Source organism: Varroa jacobsoni, unplaced genomic scaffold (assembly GCF_002532875.2).
Source record: "Varroa jacobsoni isolate VJ856 unplaced genomic scaffold, vjacob_1.0 scaffold_602, whole genome shotgun sequence".
NCBI lineage: Eukaryota > Metazoa > Arthropoda > Arachnida > Mesostigmata > Varroidae > Varroa > Varroa jacobsoni.
In genome coordinates, this window is record NW_019213504.1 from 20,604 (window position 1) to 43,429 (window position 22,826).

At 41.1% G+C, this 22,826-nt stretch overlaps 1 protein-coding gene across 13 annotated transcripts in view; it reads left to right on the forward strand.

Annotated features, from left to right (window-relative positions):
- The window catches only part of LOC111261858 (uncharacterized), a 73,050-nt gene that overhangs the window by 14,084 nt on the left and 36,140 nt on the right, over positions 1 to 22,826 (forward strand). For 7 of the 13 annotated variants that reach the window (XR_015311705.1, XR_015311707.1, XR_015311704.1 and 4 more), the window contains exons 3-13: positions 1,734 to 1,983; positions 7,575 to 7,695; positions 8,332 to 8,603; positions 11,461 to 11,568; positions 11,915 to 12,250; positions 12,798 to 13,023; positions 13,222 to 13,444; positions 13,742 to 14,073; positions 14,349 to 14,455; positions 15,263 to 15,475; positions 17,265 to 17,358. Coding sequence is in view for 5 of the 13 variants with exons in the window: in XM_086968866.1 (XP_086824992.1) it covers positions 1,734 to 1,983; positions 7,575 to 7,695; positions 8,332 to 8,603; positions 11,461 to 11,568; positions 11,915 to 12,250; positions 12,798 to 13,023; positions 13,222 to 13,444; positions 13,742 to 14,073; positions 14,349 to 14,455; positions 15,263 to 15,475; positions 17,265 to 17,358; positions 19,452 to 19,808 (2,639 nt within the window). In the remaining 8 variants the exon portion in view is untranslated. Of the gene's footprint in view, positions 1 to 1,733; positions 1,984 to 7,574; positions 7,696 to 8,331; positions 8,604 to 11,460; positions 11,569 to 11,914; positions 12,251 to 12,797; positions 13,024 to 13,221; positions 13,445 to 13,741; positions 14,074 to 14,348; positions 14,456 to 15,262; positions 15,476 to 17,264; positions 17,359 to 19,451; positions 22,479 to 22,826 lie in introns of those variants that run through there. The other 6 variants (XM_086968866.1, XM_086968869.1, XM_086968867.1 and 3 more) reach the window with 6 other exon arrangements.

The following is a 22,826-nucleotide window of genomic DNA, read 5'->3' on the forward strand; positions in this document are numbered from 1 at the left end:
CACGATCACACAAAGACAAAAGCACGCATACAAACAAAAACAGACACAAGCACACATACATAAATACAAACTCACAAACAACAACAAATACAAACAAACACACACATCTTCTTTGTCTTCTGCTATTATGGTCTGCAAATCATTTGGTCTGAAATGAATAGATTTAATTTATCGTTTCTGATAGGCATATCAGGGCAATGTATGTTGGTCGAGTTAGTTTATTGAATGACTGTAGACTATTGGGTTCCTTTGCTGCTCGACCCAATTCTCCAATGAAGGGAGACAGAGGAAAGGACCTTTGGAATGGTCCTGGAACTAGTCATGCGTGTCATAAAGACTACGCTTTTATCTGCGAATATTTACAGTCTCTACAAACAACTCGTTACGCGGAAGTTTCAATATTATTGTTGAACAGTAAACACGAGTAGTGCGGATTTGTTCAAAAGTGGCATATTCTAGTTTAGGTGGAGATTGTTGCTAAATTCAGCTAAGCACTGCTGGTCAATCAAAACGACAAGTAGATAATGAATTACTGGTGAAATCCTGGAGTACATAGATGAGTCAGTATTCGTATTGTTGTAATGGCTGTTATCATTTTTCTATGTGGTATCTCAGCTTAGTTTCTCTCTTACAAGGCTTTGAACGGTGGGAGACCTATGTGGCTGCGGTTAATATTGGCGGCGTTGTCTTCACTTCTATCAGTCCGGGCCTAGACTTCTGGCTAATAATCATCACACAGATGATAACCCAATGGAAATTATGTCCATTAAAAAAAAAATAGGTCTAATAGATGCTCTTATCGATTCGAATGTACAGAACAGCTAACTGGGTCTCACAGAATGATTGATCTCCGATATAGATTCTATAGAGCATAAGAGACTGATTTCATCACGCTACAATTGATTACTAGGCGGTGTGATTTCGGCGATTTGTTTTTTTCTATTTTCGGCTGTTGTTGCTAGCCGTGTGATACTGCGCATTCGTATGGGCAAAGCTTCTGAGTGTATAATGGTGCGTGAATTTAACAATTTGCTGTTGAGCGGTTGAACACGTAGTTGAAACGCGACTGTCAGAAGATGGTATACTTATATTTTGGGCTACGATCAATTCAGCTCAAGGAATTTAGTACAACATAAATTACAATTTTTTAGAAGGCAGGTGCCGGCATTCGGCAATGCTGGAAACCAGCTTTAAATTCACGAGCTGGCATGTTCGTTCTTTGACGTCTCTAGACAAAAGTTATCTTCCTCCATAAAGTTGTTATACGTAGCGATGACTGCTGCACAACGTTACTTGATTTTGAGTCGTCTTTTAACTTCTAAATTTTGGGGGAAATCATGGTAGAAAAACAAATGTTCCTTCATGATCCAAAAAAGTTTGACGAAATACCTACGTAACCTTTCGCGATTCAGTCAAAGATAAAAATCCACTAATGCGTAAAGCACTCATTTTCTGACCTGTGTGTATTTAAGCAAAAATCCAAAAGTTTGAGAGTAGGAAATTTTAAATCGACGTTCCCCTGCTAGAAAAAACAGAAATGATCCACACGGCCGCTGTCCCATGTAGCCTTACCTTTCCCTCTATATAAATGAACATTTCTATAGATCTATAACTGTACGAATGTGCCCATAGACGAACATGTAGACATTTTAATATAAATTAGCGCCTGTATATTATTTGCTAGTGTACACAGTGTGGTGGTCTTTCTCACAGTTAGCCTTTTTGGCCCGTAGGAATGTCACAGTACGAGCAGATCGGTGGTGGAGTACTCTACGAAGGGGTCGGCCAAGGCCAAGTTCCCCTGAGGCCACTGCAACACTACCCAGGCCAACAACAACAATTTCTACAAACAACTGCCACGCAACAGCACCTACAACAGCAACATCAGTCTCATGGGGAACATCATCATTCATCCAGCCCGCACAAGGTCAAGGAATTGGAGGAAGCCCGTCAGAGGATTACGCAGATGGAAAAGACCATGCGGTTAGTGTGTGATTTTGCGAAAGTTACACCGCAGGTTGTGCAGTCCGGTTATCGGCCTCTAGAAATAGTTATTTAAATCTGTAAACAGTCCGCTTAACGGCGATAACGTACCTGCGCGTTTATTCTTAAATGGGCTAGTTACTTTTTTCTTTTAGCAGTTGAATTCGTGTCATTTTATTTTTACTCATTACAAGCTGCATCCCGGCAATAAATTGCTTTAAGGTATCACAAAAATATTTCAGGACCCCGTTCCACATGGTTCAGTTTCTAGCTCTATCAATACCATTTCCTACATTCATTAATTTCAGTAAACTAATTAATTTATCACTTTCGAGCCTTCATGCTGCATAAGATTACCCCTGCATTGTGTGCTCCGCCCGGTCTAGATGCGTTGTTTTGTTAGGTTATGGTCTCAGCCGAGATGTTGTGTTTTTCCGCAGTAATTATTATTATTTTCGTCTGCTGCAGACGAAAATGCCTGCGAAGCACCGCACTTATTTGAACACATAGTGAGCGAAAAATCTAGTTACTCGCAAAATAATAAAAAACAAAATAAGAACTGCACCACTATAATGAGCACTTTAACGATCTTGTCCGAGCGGGATGATTAGAAGTGGCAGGGTCCTGATTCTAGTTCTGTAGACCCCCATGTTTTAGCAGAACCTGGAGCTAGAAATAGGCGGCATTTATGCGATAGGTTACGCATGTACATGGTTTGGATAGAAAAGCCATATTTAACAGAATAGGGAAACTTTTAGCCGCAGCTAGATAAGCTTTTTGAATTGTGCCGCGTATCGTGTACAGTCGTATCGTGTAGTTTCACAGCTCAATCAGGCGATGGCCAGTGACTGTTCATGGGAAAGATAGATACCAACCTCAAAGAAGATTGGGCCGTTTTCAGTGAAGCTGCTACAGAACTATATCAACGAATGGGTATTCAGCTGAATACTATACTATACTAAGTCTGATTGAGATTTGTATGCCTCTCTGTCTGTCGTTGAACGGTAAGTCCGTCCTTTCTGGGAGCCCTTACTCCGTAAATTTCTAAGACCTAAGCATAAGTAGGTTGAAATTATGCCATAACTAAAGGCATACGGGTTATGGCAAAGTAGATTTTTTTTTATCTGTAGGCTATATTTTGATTTGTCTGATTTTCTTCACTTCATTAACACTGTCAGTTGTGACCATACTCAACTTAGATGTATAAATGTAATAATAATGTAATAATGTGTATAATGTAAAGAGTCGCTGGGTGGAACTTCTCGTATTTTGTGTTTGACGTTGGACTGTGCAGAGTGCACACTCATCTTTGTCGTGAGCAACAATTGAAGTGATTAGATTTTGATGTACAATCAACTATTGCAAATGCACAGTGTTTGTGTTATTTGAAACTAATACTTTGTCTACTTTCAGATGGACCCTGTTTTGCTTGCATTTATTCTGTACGATTTGGGACATTGCTATTGGCTACGACCAGTTATTACTTGTTAAAACCGTTAAGAGTCGTTCTTGATAAATTTAATGTAAATCCAATAACTTTTGGCGTCGCATCTCGCTTTAGTATTCGCTCGGCAGTCTCGCCTAAGAAGTATCATAGATTTGTCAACGGCAAAAAACCATACAGATCTGATTGAATAACATATTTGTTTACGTGAAGCGTGAGAAACAATATTTCTAGTTATCAATTAAAAAGTGATATGGCCGCGCTGCGAGCATGGAATCATCTGTGCACCGGGCATGCATAGCCATCCTCTACAGTCTCGTAATGTTTTTCGTAGGCCTGCCGTGTTCGCTGCAGGAATTATTACTTAAATATAATGCTCTGTACAGTCTGCCCGATGGAAGTGAGAAAGGGCGCAAGCACGTTATCGCGTCGCTTACGCACCGTCTCTAAGAGGTTAGAATAGGTCATATACTAGAATTTTTCACATACAAGTAATGTACGAAGTCGTCCGAAATGTCGTAACTAATAAATGGCTATGATATTTGTCCGAGACAATGGAACGCGAGCCATATCAACATAACTTCTAAGCAAGGCCTTCACCGACTTCATCGCCCGAAGCGTCTTCGAATATATGGACGCTGTGTGTACTGATGTTATCGACAGTTGAACCCAGACGTAACCATGCGGCAGGCATCGGTGGCTGTGTCTTAGCCGGGCCGTTTGCTCGATCTAGATCGAACGCCCTGCACCCGCGATCGGTTTAAACGAACTTGTATTTGTACTTGCAGACGAACAATATGTATTTGTATTGCTTTCCATGGCAACTACCTGAACGCGATGTAACTGTCATTATTTGATAGCCCTAATTCATACCTGACAACTGACTTGGATCCTCTACGAATTGCTACCGTTAGGAAATATGCTGTACCTGTGGGTTTACTGTTTTCTCACTACCGCTTTACTACTGTTACGATACGTTGACTACAACGAAACAAACACCGTTAAACTAAACCGTTTTTATCGCTAGCGAGACAGTTCTTAAACAATTGTCCTTTGCTACTCGTCACGTATATCGTAATGTCAGATTCAAAGAGACGAACCTCTATAACTTTGAATCATCGTATCAGGACGACACTGTTCAACCATGAGAGCATCGTGTTGCATACACACGTGTCAATACTTATCCTGACAAATGCCATTGCCTCCTGCCTGCATAGGACACAATTGCTATGCTCGACCATAATCTTTTCTATGTTTCAACTCCTGTTGTTTCCCTGTTCCTAACCGACAGCCAATAAGGTTCTAGCTATATAGGTCCGCAAACACCGGAGCTACCAGCTTCTATAAACAGTCAGTGCGATTCAAAAAACGATTTCAGAGGCAAACGGGAAACTGCAATAGGCATGTGGTAGGTCAACATGCCTCGCACACAAATTAATCATCGTTTAACTGTGCCGTAGATTGACCATTGTTCTCACGGTAATGGCTGAAGTAAGTGTCACTTATGCTGGCGGCGAAATGCATGTTCTTGCAGCAAATCAAAGATTGTCGGTACGCTTTGTCAGTTTGACAAAAAATTATCGACAGACGACAGGGTCAAAACCGTTTTTAGGACTCCTTTTCGTAGACCTGCAATGTCTCGATTATCCAATGCCTTAAACAGTGTAGAAACGTCAGGGTTCCAACGAGATGATAAAATTTGTCATTTGTTGATCTTTTCTTCTTCACCGATGCATCTTAAACTGCACCCGACATCGAAAAATACCGCTCTCTTAAAGCAGTATCGTTGTCATGCGCCGAGAAAGTGACATAAAACGCTATTCGTGTCCGTTCTTTCGGGCTGTCTTGTCCGTCCGATGGATTACTGAAGCTTGTTAGTCGCGTACGTGGAACCACCCTGTAGTGCTGCGTAGAAATAGACTTTGATTCACAATAATAGAACAAGCCCATCCTGTAGAGAGATTGAACTGTTGTCGAGTGACTGTACCATTTGCCGTTTCCGATGAGGCCTCTCATTTGCTAACTGTTTCTATAGCAAATGAGTATTCCTAGCTTGTGATATCTACATACTGTCTACATAGATAGACAGTGGAACTTAGCGAAACGCTGTCGTCGTCACGGTTTTAACCGAGGTCGTTCATGCTATTGGCATTGTTATCGATGCAGCTACTCCTACTGCTGCTGCTGTTGCTATAGGTGGCACGCAGGGCCCCAGACCGATATACTCAGTCGATCGACAATTCGATTACGCGTCGTAGTCTTATTAAATTACGTATCGTTACGTTCTACCCTTGTCCCGAGACTAACAGAGACCGTGACAATAGCAATTACCGTCGTCGTCACCGTAGCAGCAATACGTGTTGTAGTTGCGAACGGCAACTCACGTGTTGTCTGTTAATGAGAAAACGTCAGCGGACATCAACGCGTGACTCAACAGCATTATTCTTATAGCTATAGAGAAACCGAAAGCTACGGTTGCGGCGTCGAGCGACCACAACAGCCAGCAGCAAGGATGAAAGGTTTCGACCTCTAATCATTATTAAACTACTAGAAATGGTATGGCTGTTTGTATATATTACTCGTTGGTCGGTTTAACTATGTCATAGCTTATTTCTTGCTATTTATTTTTTTCTGGTTTGTCATCGTTTGTGCAATACAGTGACACTCTTCAGGAGTACCATACAGAGGCATCCTTTTGCGTCTTGTGCGCGTTCGGCCCATTTCGAGAGACGAGAACCTATCGAGACTCTCGACTCGAGCGTTGACTTGAGCAGTTTCTAGGCCTACCTCATTACCTTTTTTCTATGCAATATGTTTGACTCTTGTGTGTACAATTGCGTAAGAAGCAGTGATCATAACATATTTCATCGAATCTGCTGCTTGCTTAGAATCCCTTACCCTACTGATTGTTGCTTTCGTCTGCGTGTAAGAGCGCAACGGCCCATGAATTAAATCGTCACCGAGATTGTTCAACAGTAACTCATTTCGATACTACACAGTACTCTCGAGTCAGCGTCCCCTCCATAGTACCGAGTAACGTGGAGTCAGGGAGCTCAAGGAGTAAAGATAAAGTGACGCAAAGCAAGAAATCATGTGTTCAGGCCACCATAAGACACGCCCTTTTCGTAAAACCTGCCTCGCTGACAGATTGTTAAAGAACGTTTACCGCATTAGCATGCATCAGCTCCCTCGCTTTTTCGCCCATCTCATTCGAGTATTTAACATGTAGATAGGCACACAAACAATAAGTTTAGCAATACAAAAAGGCAATCTCAGGAACAGCTTAAATACGATCATTGCCATGTGTGGCTGTATCGAATACATACACGGTGGCTTATTAAATACTGCCATTTTTCTAGACTGCGTTTGTCGCTTTGGCTCTAATCCATGCGCCTCTTCAAAAGTAGCACGGTGCCTGTAAAAGTTACGTAACAAGCGCGCGCCAGATACAGCAAGGCGGTGTGACGGTACGCTAACGCGGTACCTAAACAAGCAACGAAAGCACAGGGATGCATGAGCGAATACGCACCATCTAATAATGATGGCGTGGAGCAGAACTCAAGAGTAAAATGAAATGACTACTCTACCATCAGATGTGGGCGCATTCTTTGGAGCCACAGCAAGGCAAGCAGCTAGCTAAGCATATGTGTGAAAAAAAAAAGGCCAACTTGGTCTCTATGGATAGGCGAAACGGTAGGCGGTGATGAAGATTTCGGTAAGGGCTGAAATAGCCAGGACCAATATCCTCGCAATGGGCAACATTGTCTGAGGTATTGTAGAACCCTACTTTTAGTATTTTACGGTATGTGAATGTTATGGTGTGCCGTTGCTTTTCTGTACTTTTATCTATTCTTAATTTGTCTGTACTTTTAGTATTTTTCATTATTTTAATTTTAAGTACGATTGATTCCCTTTAATGGCCAATGGGTGAACTCAACTATACCAACTGACTTATGAACGGTTACTGAGTTTAGAATTCGGCAGGCCTCAAGCCTAAATAGCGCTCATCCAGTTTGTGAAACAAATTTTAGTAAACAAGGGAGTCAATTCAAATTTAACATGGCTGTTAGGGCCCAAAACGGCTCGTATCGATTTGGATGCCTGAAACTTACACTAATCAATCAATCAACGTTGCTTTGAATTTTAGTTGGTGGTCAGACTGTACCAACAACTGGCGAGATAAATGGAGCAAAGCTCGCGCCGAGCGAAACGAGGCCAAAGAGGAACTCCGACGTATGCGGACGACCTGTGAACAGCATACGAAAGAGGTGAGCCTGTTTTGAGTGGAAAATGCAATCGCACCAAGTAGTTACCTGAAAAGTGAAAAGGGCAGGCGAACGCCTAGGGGAGCGTAGGGAAGATGCGTAGGTTGGAAAGCTTGTTGGAGATGACGTAACAGAAAAGGTGGCGAGTTTTAGTGCAGGCCTCACTGACCCATGTCCTAAATGAGAATCTTATATTTTTTCGGTACTTTTCGTCTCATAGGAATGAAGTAGAAAAAGACGATAATATACTAAAATACGGTCACTGAGATCTGGTAACATTGGAAAACGAAAAGAGGTTTATTTCAAAAGCGTTTGGATCTTCTTGTTATATTATTCGAGTGTCCAATTCGTTCCGCACACGCACACTGAGCTGTTCTCTCATTCGGCTAATATAATCTAACCTACATACAATACAAATACTCTATTAAGCGGCGAATTAATTTCAAATAATTAAAATTCTCTTTGCTTTCAATGTCTAATCTATGGTACTTTGGAAGGTACCATAGCATAGAGCACGATCCCGTCGTGCCATTTCCAAATTGTTACGTTGCTTCCTAAATTGGAGACGCGCCTGGTCAATGACGCCTAGTAAATAGCTGCCACTGCAAATTTGCCCTTCTTGCCAACTGCGATTTTTAGCTCGAGTCTCTAGCGTCGGAGCGAGGCACGCTCGAACAAGAGATTATCAACCTCCGCTCGGAAGTTCACCGGCTTAAGGAGATAGGTGAGCGACGTGTGGTGACTCGCGGAGCTGAAGGCCCGGCCGGCTCTCCCTTACCATCGCGGCCTTCGCCAACCCATACTGAAGAAACTACCGAGGGCAATACTACGCCGGACAATACGACCCGTTCATCGAATAATAATAATAATACTCATGCGCTTGCCGAGTCGCTAATGCTCGACAAACGGAGGTGAGAATCAGTCAACGTAGTCAATTAAGTCTCTACCGGGGCGTAGTTCCGGTATTTTAATATCTAGCATCAATTTTAGGCCAAAAGCCTTTGTCACAATCTTGTATTTGGATAGTTGCAAGATTTCGAAATAGTCATTCGTCCTCAGCACTGCGATGGGGATGCGAAAACTAGTGAATCTCTCTCTTAGGAACGTTCTATATGAAGTAAGATACTGACGGTAAGGTCAAATTAATCTTGGACTGTTTTCGCTTCAACGGCTGAATTCGTACGATTCAGATTAAACACGCCAGAATTAAATTACGACAGTCCTGTATCTATAGAAAAAATTAAGAACCGCAATGGGAAGCAGAATGAGGTCCCTAACTAAACTGATGGTAGTTTAAAGGAATTGCAGTACGCACATATTTCATGAGTCTTATTTTACCTCCAATTAATCGACATATTAACACTCAGCTAAAGGTAATGACAACTCGGCGTCAATTGACGTCTTACCTTGTCGGTAACAAGTTAATAGTAATATTAAATTGAGTCTTCAGAAGTGTTCAATGGTAAACAGATGTTTTCGACGTTTTCTGTTTAAAATGTGCCCTTGAGTACAACCTTGGATTCTTCTCATTATTGAAATTTTTCGTGACAATTCTATATCGACCGAGAAAAAAGCTATTGAAAAAAAGAGTGACTAAAATATATTACTATAACACTAAAAAAAGCACAGAATTTCACCTACATTATTAAAAACTTCCCTTATATGTACGTCGTCATTCCCTGCGTCTACCAAACGTTTAACATTTCAAGTCCTAGCAAAAAGTTCAGTATAGAAGAAGTTGTTTAGCCTGTTCTTGCCACCCTTTTTATTATTAAAGCTACGTACTGGTATGAATTCCTTTTTTTTTTTTATAATTGAAAGAGAAGGTATTCTGTTATTGCGACGTCTGGAGATTCCCTTATGGATGCGAAGAGACCAGCAATGCAAATGGTTTTAACGCGATATGCTGCCCGTCACTGCCTAAGAATGGCGACTTTACCTTGACTGTTGGCTTTCTAGCCTCCTGTACGCCATGCAACTAAGCTATGTACAGATTTGTGTTGTGTTGATTGTTGACCGTCTCACTATACACTTCGTAGTGCGTGAGACTTAGCTAGTCCGAACAAAGTTTTTTTATTATAAAGAATTTTGGCTCAGCTTGAGGCTTACACATACCTTTTTAACTTCATATTGATATAAAGACGCTACTTTTCGTTACCCGCAACAATTCTGTACAAAAATCTGTCATCGTTGTCGCCTGATTGCTCAAAATCGAGCAAGATGTTCAAAAGCAAGAAGGCAAATATAAGTGTCCTATAGGGTTTTTCATTCAGTTATGAAGCACCTAGGCTACTGTTCTTTGATAAAATCCAATAATTCAATGTATCCTATCATGGTCAAGTTTTTGCAGGGCCCTTCCTCTGCCAATTCACCGGGCTTTTTGCTAGTCGTGTTCTTAAAGATTGAATTCAGGTTATCTTTAATGGCCGATCGCGCCGCGAGGTGCCTTTTAGTTCCAAAGCGCCATCTCTGAACAGAAATTAAGATTCGGACTCTTGAAGACTAGCGAGCACATAAGCTTGCATGTGTCTTACGTAGCTGAGGCAGGAAGGATCAGTTCTTCCACAATTGTAGAGCTTTATTTCTAGGCTTTAAAGGACATTGACATCGCTGGTTTCAGTAGCCGGCGAGCAGCCTGCAGCGTGAGGTCTGCGATCCCTACCGCTGCTCAACTCATGAAAATTTTTTGTTCTACGTACACAGGTGATCCGGAAGCACCTCACTGAGGAAAAATTATTGATTATAAACTATATCACGTTTCAGCACCAGCCTCTAGCTAATAGGAACCTCTGAAACTACATTCACTTGCCTTGATTCGGTAGTACGTCTAATAGGACTGGTCAGAGTAAAGTTTCGTATCGTGAACCATTTCACAGGTCAGGTTATTAAGTTCCTACCGGAACGGTAGAGACTTAATAACTTGGAGCACACGGCACACGTTGCTCACATCGATTGCAGCAGAAAAATTACACAAAATTTAATATGATTGTCAAGATCATTCCGAGTATTTCGGTACGTGACCTATACACGGCGAAAAACTACGTAGTCACATAATACTGAGTGAGGGCGGTAATGGTATACCACTGTATTGCGTGCGGTGTTTTACCGACACATAGAGTGGCGCAAAAGACTCTTGACAGTGTATGAATTTCTTAGCAGCGTGAGGGTCCTCCTTCAATTTTTGTTAAATTTTAGCCTTCCATTGCGTTGTCAGAAAACAAAGAACGAGACGTAAAATAAACTATCAAAAGCTCCTTGTCATGCTTTGTACGCGATGAAGCGGCTAAATATGTTTTTAATCATTGTAAAACCCCTTTGGCATTAGCTATGGCATTTTCATGGCTCTGTCCGTCCCAAAGACTGCATATCATTGCAGTCTGGTCTAAAATAATTAACAGTATATAGTTTATGAAGAAAGACTTCCAATATTTCGACACACATCGTTTAGCTCCTGTCGCCCGAAGATCCTGTTCCTATAAAACAGTTTCGCCGGCCATCTTTCTGCCCTGTTTGCGGTTAGTTTCGTTCAAGTCGACCCGCAATTTTTGAACGGCGGTGTCATTCTCTGCCCCATAATTTGTTGTTTGAACTCTGGAAACCCATTTCTATAACTCTTTATTCCTAATTACGTTAGCCGCCATTGCTATGCGACGTTTTCCACCAGCCATGAATAAATTCAGTTAAATTAATGAGAGGAGCTGTACCAGAACATGTTATTGTTATAAATTCTTAATGAATTTGCTTGATTAATATTTTTTGCACCTTTAGAATGGGTGATGAGAGCGGCAGCGCGATGGCAGTAGGCGACTTGAGCCTCACGGATAACAACCAGATGCTGCACAACGAACCCGAACCCGATGGCTTACTTGATAAACTGTAAGGAACCAGCTATATTTTATAGCTTTGATGCATAATTATGAATATTAGGGATGGTAATTATCGACCCTATCGTACCCCATTATTTGAAATCTAACCTAGATGCACTGTATGTACTGATAGGTATTTAGATGAGATTACTTTAGAGGATCTATTCGCAACTTTTGTTGGTGTTTTTTGCATACACAACATTCAGCATATGTACGGTTATGCATTAGAACGAAACCGAGTTCATTAGGGATTTTCTTCCATATATTGTTGCGAGTAATTGTACCTCCTAATGTATTTCTTGTTAGCTTTAAAAACCCGTTTCCTTAACAAAAAGCAATTGTTTGTATTGCTATAGTGATTCGGATGCGTCGTTCGACCTCGGTGGGGCTAGTGGCGTTATTCTCATGAACGCAAACAATGACGTCGCAGCAGGCAATAACCTTTCTGGAGGACGAGGCGGCAACCCGGGTCTTGCTGAAAAAATGTCACCTATTGACGTTAATGGACGTGGCGGTTCGGTCTCGTCGAATGAAAAGAGTTTCGCCGAGGAGCTTCTGGCTCTGAATTACTACGGTACCGGGAGTCATTCCGGAGTGAATCCAGCTACGACGGGCGATCAGGATCAGGCAAAAATTGCTTACCTGCAGCTGCGTTTGCAGGATGCCCTGCGACAACTTGCCAATGAGAAACAGTACGTAGTGAAGAAACACATGGCCATAAGTTACAGAATTATAGATCGAATGACAGTATCAAGAGGTAGCGTAAAACCTTCAGCATGTTACGTAAATAATATGAATGCGTTCATTTATTTGTAACATACATAATTAATTCGTATCGTGAGCCGTTTGTGGTACACAATTTGTAATTACAGCTGAATCCTACGATAGCCTAAGTGGAACGAATTTTTAAGGAGCACGTTTCACGTACTCCTTGTATTGAATTACTCAGCATGACGATATGATGCATGCTGGAAAAACACCCTCTAGTTGTTTATCGATGTGTGATAAACAGCGCCGCACGCTTTGTTATTATTTAAAGCAATCACAAATCACTACTATTCTTTATGCCGCCTTAGAAAGCAAACCCAGTTTTGTTCTTGGCTAGACATGGCAACTGAAACTCTTCATTTCTCCATCGAGAACGAGCCATCTAAAGCAACGAATGGTGACGGGTGTGACACGATGTAGTCATTACATTTTCCTCTATTTATAAGGAGTCTCTTTTGTTGGTCGTTGTAGGGAGAATGAGCGGCTGAACTCTAATTTAGCCGTTCTGGCGAGTGGCCATCATGAAGCGGCAGCTGTAACTGTAGCAGCGGCCGCCTCAGGCACTCGAGAAAACGGCGAGGCCTTAAGCGATCAGATAGCCAGTAGTACATGCACAGAGGCTCAAGACGGCGACCCTCTCGCCATAGGCATTGGCGAGTTCGAGGCAGAGGAAAAAATACAAATGCTGCAGGTCAAGGTAGGTAAATAAAAACACACGCGTATAAGCACATGTGGCTGTCACGGTAAACATGTTTGTTTTGTTATGACCGCAAGGATCACCTTGAAATATTGTCATGCACGGTGGAAGGCATTTTGAAGTATCTGAAAACCCGCGCAATATTGTACGTAGTTGTACGAAAGTTTCCCTGTATTGTACTATTATTTCGTTTGACAGCTTGAAAAGCTTCAAGAGGAAAATGCAGCCGAATGGCAAAAATGTGAGCGGTTAGAGTCAGAAAAGAGTGCCCTAGAACGTGAGAACAAAAGATTGAAGATCCGTATTCTTGAGCTTGAGGACGTCGAGGGCGCCCAGACGGGCGGCGCAACTCTGCAGACGCCAGCTGGCCAGGGCGGAGGATCTACTTGCAACACGGGATCAACGTCCAGCTCTAGCGAAGGTAGATGCGAAAATTTCATTAAATCAATCAATATATGAAATTTTATCGATTAATACAAAACATGCATTTTATCTTACGCAAAAACGTAGCTGCACGCTCCGGTCACATATAAAATAAGTGTTTTGCTGACATTAACGAGATCTTTATAGCGGAATCTGGTTTTTCTGCACCTCAGAATAGCTTTGTCATCATCTCAACTCACTACCGTGATGATTTTTGTTTATAAAGTGTTTGTTGTGTACTTTATTGACGTACGTCCAATTGGGTCATGTATATGTCTGGTAAATGACTTGCCAGGTATCGGTTCCATGGGAACGTGTGGAACCGGAGATCTGTCGGGTGTAGCCGGAAATGCCCTTCCAAATTCGGCATGTGCAGTCCAAGTTAACAGCAATGGACAACAAATGATAATCACAGCTGGTCAGGCGGGAAGTGGTATTCAAAGCAAAATTCACCAAGAGCTGGCGCAGGCACACCAAAAGTACGAAAAGTTGAAACGAGTCCTACAGGACAAAACTGTTGAATTGGGTCACGCTTTGCGGCGAGCGGATGCCTTTGAACAAGAAGTCAAGAAGCTCCGGTCGCGAATCGAAGAGCTCAAGGCAATGCTGGGAGCTGCCCAGGATGAGGTGGGTCAAATAAAGGAACTATTATTACTTAAAACCTTCTAGTGGAGCATAATTTTTTGTCATGCTCCTTGCGTACATGCGCGCCAATGAACATACAAAGAGATATGTACATTTCAAGCGTCCGTTAGTGTCTACGGGCAGTTGTAGGTCGATAACAGCGCTTATTGATGAGATCGTGGCCGCCTTTCCTTCAGTGGTCCCTCGAATCAAAACTTGTTTGCCGTATGTGATTAAAGTGTCTCACAGTTCCATATTTGTTTCACTCCTCTTTTCAGCTTGATTCAAATCAAGCCAGCGTACGTAAACTTATCAATCGAAATAAAGAGTTGGAGCTCGTGGTTAATAAGCTTCGGCAGGAAAACACCCAGTTGGAAGCCCAAAGGTAAATCTTTTTTACAATCTAACTATATCGTAATGTGCATTAATGTTAGGGAACATCGACGTGAGTGTGAGTCTACAGCGCTGGTACAAAGGCTTTGGTATCGTTTAGTTAATGTTTTTTTTTCTACAATAGAATGATTAGAATGTGTTGCTTGGCATTGGACTGCGGGACGCGTTTTGATCCGTCGTCGTACGTAGACAAACATGCTCAATGTGGGGTCCATACCACGGGCAATAGGTGACTACCCCCAATCTCTTTCAAGGTGTTAATGTATAGCAGTTGTGAAACGGAAGCAATCAGTTACTTTGTAGTCTGTCTTTCGGTAGCCTTATTGATCCCAGTTTAGTAGTAAGAGGCGCCCAAAAAGTTCCATAATGTTATATTAGTTTATTAAAATAATCAACAAAAACGTTTAACATGGAGATGCAAAAGAATCCATCACATTCGTTACACGGATACAGGTCGCCCTAGACAGTCAATAGAACTATTTTCTTAGACCGTGATTATGACCGGCACGTCTGACGGCGTTAAAGAGCTGCATCCGCATATTGTATGAATAAACAAAAAGACTAAATACATTTTCTGTCTGAGAGTCTTTTCAATAAGTAAGTTAATTTACCTGTCTGCCTATGGTCTTACCTGGCGTCCCGTGCCTGACTGTACTTAGCTACGCGTATAAATTTGCATTATTGGCGTCGTCGTTTCGCTGGTGAACGAATATGTTGTCAATTTTGATTGGTGATTTCCATGTTGGGCGCATCTCTTCAGTCATCTTTATTGTCTATCTTCTTTTTCTTTTGGTGCTAGCGCGGTGCCAGTTGGGACAGATGGCGCTGACCTCTGTTCTTCGACACCAGCGAGCTGCCTGTTGACGGCAGACGTATCTCCTTCTTCTAACGAACCCAGTACGGGTATCGAGGACGAGGTAACAAGTCAACGGGCCAGTCATCCAGAGACAACAAAGCAAACAACTCATTTAGAGCCTATTCAACAGTCACCCTTCATCAACCATCCTATCGTGTGCGAGTTTTCATAGCACTTCATTTTTTTTCTGCCAGCCTTTCTGATAGCTTTCACGACCTTCTTTCCACATTATACAGCTCCAGCCTGCTGAACCAATTACCTGCGCTTTGTGCTGTTTACGAAGCTCCATCAGGGACGCCCATTAAACGATGAATTTTGCGTAGGCGTAAATTAAGCCAGTTAAGAACGCTTTTTTGTTTTTAAAGGAGTTGTCCTCCAAGGATTCCAATGATACCCTGACAATGGGCGGAATTAAGCAGCGTGACCCTAGGAGCAGTGTTAGATTCGCGCTAGGACGCAATAATTAGTGTCCGAACACGGTACAACACGGTACAATCCAATGACATATAACAGAGCTATGTAGGTAGCAAGCAAGTTGTCTTAAAGCAGTTATTTAGATGGGTAGATTGTTTGGAGGGAAGAGCCGGACCGGTAACCGCTGACTCAACCGTCACATTATGCAACGCATGACTCACACTTCGTTTGAATTTATTACTACATTTACTTAAGTAGCAAACGTACATTTTGAATAATTGTTCGGAATTAACCATATAAGTTAGCTAGAAAATGGGTTGGCAACGGTTACTCGGAGCTTACTGTCCGTCCACTCATTAATTGTTTATTATTTAATCTGCAGTTCTTTGAAGGTTGACAAATTATGTTGTATAAAGTCGGATTTTGCGTTTACTCAGATTGCTAGACGCGATATTTAGCCGCTCCCTGCCCCTATTGCCGATAATTGTTGATTCGGCTTTTCTAGATTTAAAACTCATCGTACCCTATGGTCACTGCTTATGCTTGGTTAATTGTGCTGTTTGTGCTTAGTTTTCCACATAGAATCCTCGTAGCTCATTGTCCTGTATGAATTAAGAACGTTTACAAAATATTGCACCAGAACTACTGGTGCAATGTTTAAATCGAATAACGTTCTTAATGTCTGTTTTGTTCGTTTGAGCGCCCGCTTTTATGCAGCTCCCTATGGAAGCATATCTATCACCCGGGTGTTCTTAGAACCCCTATAAGAAAAAACATCGATAACTGCATAAACAGTCTTTATACGACGGTTCTCGAATTCTTCTTCTTAATGCCCAATAGGGGCAGTTCCAAAGTAGATTTTATGACGTCTTCTATATAACTTTGAAGTTAGTAGCACCTTTCGTACCTGATTATTTGACTTGCGTGTGCCTATACGAGTTGTTGGAGTTAGACAGACAAAGGATCATTTTAATAACTCTATTATATATAATCAAGCGTTGTATATATACTCATATATAGGGTGTTTGACCCGTAGCATATGAGATTGACAGTCGTACTTTATCCCTGTAAAAATACTTGAGACCTAAATGCATATTTAATTTATTTAGTATCGTACAATCACCCAGTTTAGAACCTAATTCAAAGAGATCTGTTTGTGCATCGATTTATTGATTTAAAATGAAATCAAGTGTTTCCTTTGTAAAATGAACCAGTTTTTACGGCAGTGACTTTTTTGACATAAGCTTGGGAAGAGATTTGTGTGGGCCTTCCGCCACAAGTTCTTAAACGATTCCAATATGCTTCGTTTAGCCAATGCACTAATGCCAAATAAGAGCTGCAAGTAAGTTAGTGATCCAATTCTAATGCTTGCGCCTATCAAACTTAGTTTCGTTTCTGTTCTAACACTTGCGTTTTTTCTTCCCATGTATTCGTTGTCATGGTCGCATTTCCGCCTACATTACTAATGTTATTCGATTGTTCATCAAAACGGATAATTTCTTGCCGTGAACTCACTCATTCTTCAATTCAGTCGACTGAACAACCTCCAGAGCCCGCACCAGCGATCCAACTCGCTTCGGGCTCCGAAGAGTCCCAAAAGCAAACTGCCCATTCCCCAGTCAAAGGTGAGTTAAGCGGCTTACGTATTAGGTTAAAGGGAACGTTTCGGCACATTTTTACTGAAGAGAAAACTTGACTAAATTTTATTCCTGTAACTACAAGTTATTCCACATATATATATATATATATATATTCTCTCATCGTCCACAGTCTTTTCCCATCCGTTGTCCAATTTATTCGTTCGTTTCTCGCCCGAAATTTTCAGGTCTCATGTTGAGAACCCATTCGAATTTTCATAATGTCAAATATGCGGTTCCTAATTTTATTTGCTATCGAATGGCAAGGATACAGGTTCAGATAGTATGGAAAGCGTTACAAAACCTTTCACTCGAGTTCAAGTGGGCAGCTTTGACGATGTTTACTCTGTATGGCCTTGCATTGTCATAACCTGACCTTGTTTGTCAGGCCTTTTCTCTTGAATAGCCTGACTGGCTCAATGCAGTTGGCCAAATATGGTTCGTAGGAAGCGATAACCAATGAGTTTCGCATTCGTAATCTCACTAAACCCAAAGTATATTCTTTTTTTGGATAAAGATCTGCTTAGGTCTTAAGTCTTCGCTTCTCTTCTAAAGCCTTCAATTCTGGTCTCTAGTTCATGTTGACATGCAGATACCTCTTGTGATTGTCGGTGACAAGTCTGTACAGAAATCGGTCCTTGTGGCTGCGTAATGCTCGGCACCGCCCGAGATATTGCAATTTAACATTATAATAAATATAATACATAATGCTTCATTGGATTCAGAGGATTCATGAGGTACCCACACTGCAAGTTCCTGTATAAAGCCATCTTTTAGACCGCTTCAGAAGTTGGTTGTCGACCATGCTTCTTTAAAAATGCCTTCGAACGGTCGTTATTAAGCGTGGACAGTTGGCTAGAGCGAGAGGATGGGCACCCTCTAAATTCCGGATACCCTTTTTCAAGCTTGCTAAATCACTCTTACACCGTTCTTTTAACGATAGCATCATTACCGTCGTGTGTAAGACAAATATCTCAAGCTGTTTCACTAGCGTTTCGACCTTTTTTCCATTTGAAACATTCGTCATTGATAGGGTGTTTCGAGTCGAAATTACACTTGCAGCACAATACCGTTATTGTATGCTGATAAAATAAGGAAGCGTTTTCGAACAACGCGTGAGAAATAAACAATAAGTGAATGGAAGTGGAAAACAAAAGTTACCAAATAGGAAACTTACTTTCCCACCTAATACATATCACTAAAAAAAAAGATGTGCACTCGGCTAGCTTTATTTTCGCCTAGTCTAAGATGCTGTATTTGGTAAAATTTTTGGAGAAAAGCTACAATTTTGACTAAGCATCTAAGAACTATATAGTAGCGCTTTAGATGTGAACGTATGTTTGGGAATGGCATGATGCAAATTACAGGTAGCCAATGACACGGTGAAGTATAGCTAAACGAGGTCATACCGATGTGATGCGAAAATGATGTTAAACACCTGTTATACCATTTGTAGTTCGTTTGCCTGACCGGCATCTTGTTGCATCCGTATTACTCATATGGGACTTTGTCAGTTTAAGAAAATATTTTATTTTCGATCCGAGCTTAAAAATCATAATTACATTTTAAAAACGCATGGAAATAGCCGACCCACCTACGACAAGCATAATTGGATAAGGTAGTGGATCGCATCGGGCTTCAAATCATACGCTTTTGTTATAGAAAAGAAAATCCGGTTCTTTCTATATTATTGCTCGAATTTTCGAAGAACCGTACAGAATCTGAAGCTCCACAGCTTCCGTTGACTGACCAAAAGATCATCATTACTAGGTTTGCATAGTACGGTGTGATGGGCATATAACCACTGCTAGTATAATTGTTTGTCCTGAACATATAGATATTAAACTTTATTTTTTTTCAATGAAAATGTCCTTATTTCTTTTTAATACCCTTGAAAGTACAGTAATTTTATTCATTTTGGTTGTAATGCCTGTTGTTATGTCGTTTTCTCTCTATTTATTTGCCATTTTTTTTTATCCTCTATGCTGTTATGCATATGTGTGTATTGTTCGTGTTTTTGTGTGTACGTTTGCTTGTTGTGTCTGTTTTGTTCGTCTTATTGGTTTGGCGCATCCTTTCAGCGAGTATTTCCGGCCCGGCTTGGACGTCAATCTTCCGACCTCTCGTCCGGCCCAAGCGTGGGTCTTTCCCGCTCGCCCACCTCTCCCCTTCTGCCCCCACTGGCTCGATTCAGTCCCCGGGAATTGGAACCCCTGGTACCCCTGTTCTCTGGACTTCACCACGTACCACGCTTTCCGGCGGCAACAGGCCACGCCAAAGTTAACAGCACTTCTAGCAGCAGCAATAATCGCAAGCCTAGTAGTAGTAGCAGCAGCGGCGGCGGCGGCGGCGGCGGCAGCAGTGCTAATAACGGAAACAACAATAACAATAAAAATAGCAATAGTAAATCAAGCAGCAATGTCATCTGCTTCCTCTGAGCAGACAGCAATATCGTCTGCTACACATACGAAGACGAATATATTAATAACATCTATGTAACGTAAAAGATAAATGAATATTTTAGAAAAAAAAGTACTAGCATAAAGAGATGAGGAAAAAGCAAATCATTAACAACATCACCAAATGCAGGAAATATTGCAAAGAGCATCTATCGGTAAATGCATGCCATAATGCTACAGTTTAACGATGACTCGGAACTGTAAACAACAATTTCTAAAACTCTCCAGGTTTTCCGATCTAAATTCCCAGATCTGAATCTGCCTGACTGCTCTACCTTATTTCGCGTTAATAATGACTAATTTGAATTTGACCTGGGTAATTATGGGAAAAAAAATTACCATATTACTCTACGGCGCCGCAGGATGTAAGTGTACGCATCGAGGTGTAAGCAGGGCGCACACACCTCGGAATTAAGCCAATCTAATACATACTATACATGAAAGGGTCTTTGATTAACTCATGGGTGCTTAGAATGCTTATAGAATCGTTGTAGCCTATGATGCGAGATGGAAGATCGAAAAATCAACCGCTCATCATTGACGCGGATAGTTATAGCACTACATACACTGAAGTCCACATTGACTGATGACCGGACTCGTTAACCGTTAATTTATTTTTAAGGCATTTTAAGCAAAATAGACAGTATTTTAGCAACTTAAGTGAAACGCTTTTTGCGGCAAGCAGACATTACTCCGCGTGATAGTTTAGTGGGTAACGTATTTGCGTGCTAATGTTAGGGACACGTTGCGGTCTAGGTACGAACCCATAGGGCATAGACATACGGTACGTTTCGTGATGGCTACGAGCCAGCCAGCCGTCCGTCTGATGGAATGCCTAACGGCGATACTGGACGTAAAACTCGAAACACAGAGACGTAGTTATTTTCAAAGACAGAAATAAAAAAAAACAGGTCCATGCAAAAGGGCAATTTTCTTTTGCCCGTCCCTTAAAAAGTAAAAACAAAAACGTAAAAAAACCGTACTTCCATTACATGTAATATATCTACCTAGATAACAGCTAGTACCATTTTTGGGTAACAGTAACGGTTGTGTAGCCGCAAATCAGTAGTTAGGCGTCATTATTGTTAGGATTGTTTGGCCAATTATAATTATTTAAAATATATTTATATTTATATGACGGTAAACGTTTAACGTCAATGTTGAAACCGAGACAAAATTACAGGGTTTTTTTTTAACGGCGTTACTTATTCTTACTGTGCAAACGAGTCCTCAAAATCACCTTTTGGATATAGCATCAAAAAATCCTACTAGAAATCTAGCCAAAGTGGGTGCTGTTGGACCTGTCTGCGGTTACTCCAACGGATTTGGTAACGATTTGCCAGAGCAGGCTTTGAACCAGGAAGGCCCGCATGCTTATGATTACCATGGCAACGCAGTGAAAGAGACGCAATTTAGCCACCCAAACCACGCTGTCTCTAACATTGATGTTACTGTAATATGCACAAAGGACAATCTGTGCAAGGTGTCCGTCTACTTGATGGTTATAGCTGGCTGCATGAATCAACGGATGGCCGTATAAACTCTACAGTTACTTCTCAAAAAATATATTACTGCTTAGAGCAGACAAAAAAAAAGTCAGTTTAAGAAAATGGCAGCGTGTTTACGCCGCGCTCCACCTGTGAATCAGTTGAAGCGTAATATTTACTCGAAATGCTTAGAATGAGTTCGTGGAACTGTAGACGGTGATGGGGGAGCATAAGCGACTATATACGACTCAGCCGAAGCGTAGGTACTAACGGGTATACCTCGTACGTCGCTTACATATTAGTGAGAAATGTTGAAAAGTTTTATAACCAATGTTTACATATATACAATACCGACATAAACACGTTCAGAGGTACAGAAAGGAAAAATGGAAGGGACCAATGGTGTTTCAAATCAGTAAGCACCGGTTATGTTTGCGGTGTTCTAGATCCCGCAGTAAAAAAATATTGGTAAAAGTAAAAATTAAAAAAAAAAACACGGACGCCTCATATCAGTTCAATAAACTTGGTAACCAACTTTTAAACAAAAGCCACAGTAGAGCCCCTGTGAGTACCTCAACACATTATACAGGGGCCATAGGACAGCGATTCGAAGCAGGCCAGGCCGAAGGAGACGGCAAAAATCAGAGGGAAAAAGTTTACGCACAGACACGTGCACATGAACGAAGGCGTTCGCCTGAAGACAGAAACAGAAAAACAACCAATACTCAGATAGTATGCCTGAAAAAATTTTATGAAAAATAGAAAAAAATATCGAGAAAAATGTGTCGATAATGCTACGTCTATGGCTAGCGGTGCTAAACGTCTCATCTTTACTTTGGCGCAAAGTTAGAGTCACTGCAGAAAACAGCGGAAGTTAGCAAAGTTAGTCAAGTTGTACAAAAGGAAAACTCGAAACTTTCTAAAAATCTCATTTTTCTTTTGAACGAATAAGTTAGAAAAGGGCGAAAACGCTTTTAATAGCTGTCAGGATGATGTGTTATTTATGGTGAGTTTACCAGTATTCTATTTATATATACAACTAATATATATATATATTTTTTTTTTTGCGAGGACATAGACTTGCTCACTTGTGAAAATTACAAAAAGCCGACAAACAAATAAACGGTGAACCTTCGTATGTGGTAACTATAACGAAATGATATCCGCAGAGTTTTTATTTGGTTTTGATATTTTAATTGTTTTAATGAATTAATTACGCTTGCCCTGATGACGATAATTTCCAGTCGCATGATAAGATAAGCCATAGGTATATAGGATATATAAAACCCAAATGTATTTTCTTGTCTAATATCTAACAATTTTAGAAGTGAACGTTACGATAGATATGGATATTGAAATGAGAGGTAAACGAAATCGAGCTTGAGTGTTGAAGCTGAATTTATGGAAATAGTGCCTCAAAACCGCCTCACTGCTTAAGTACGCTTAGGATTTGATAGCATATAGTAACTTTTGGTTAATTCCCAATATGAACTTTTATCTATCATTTGAA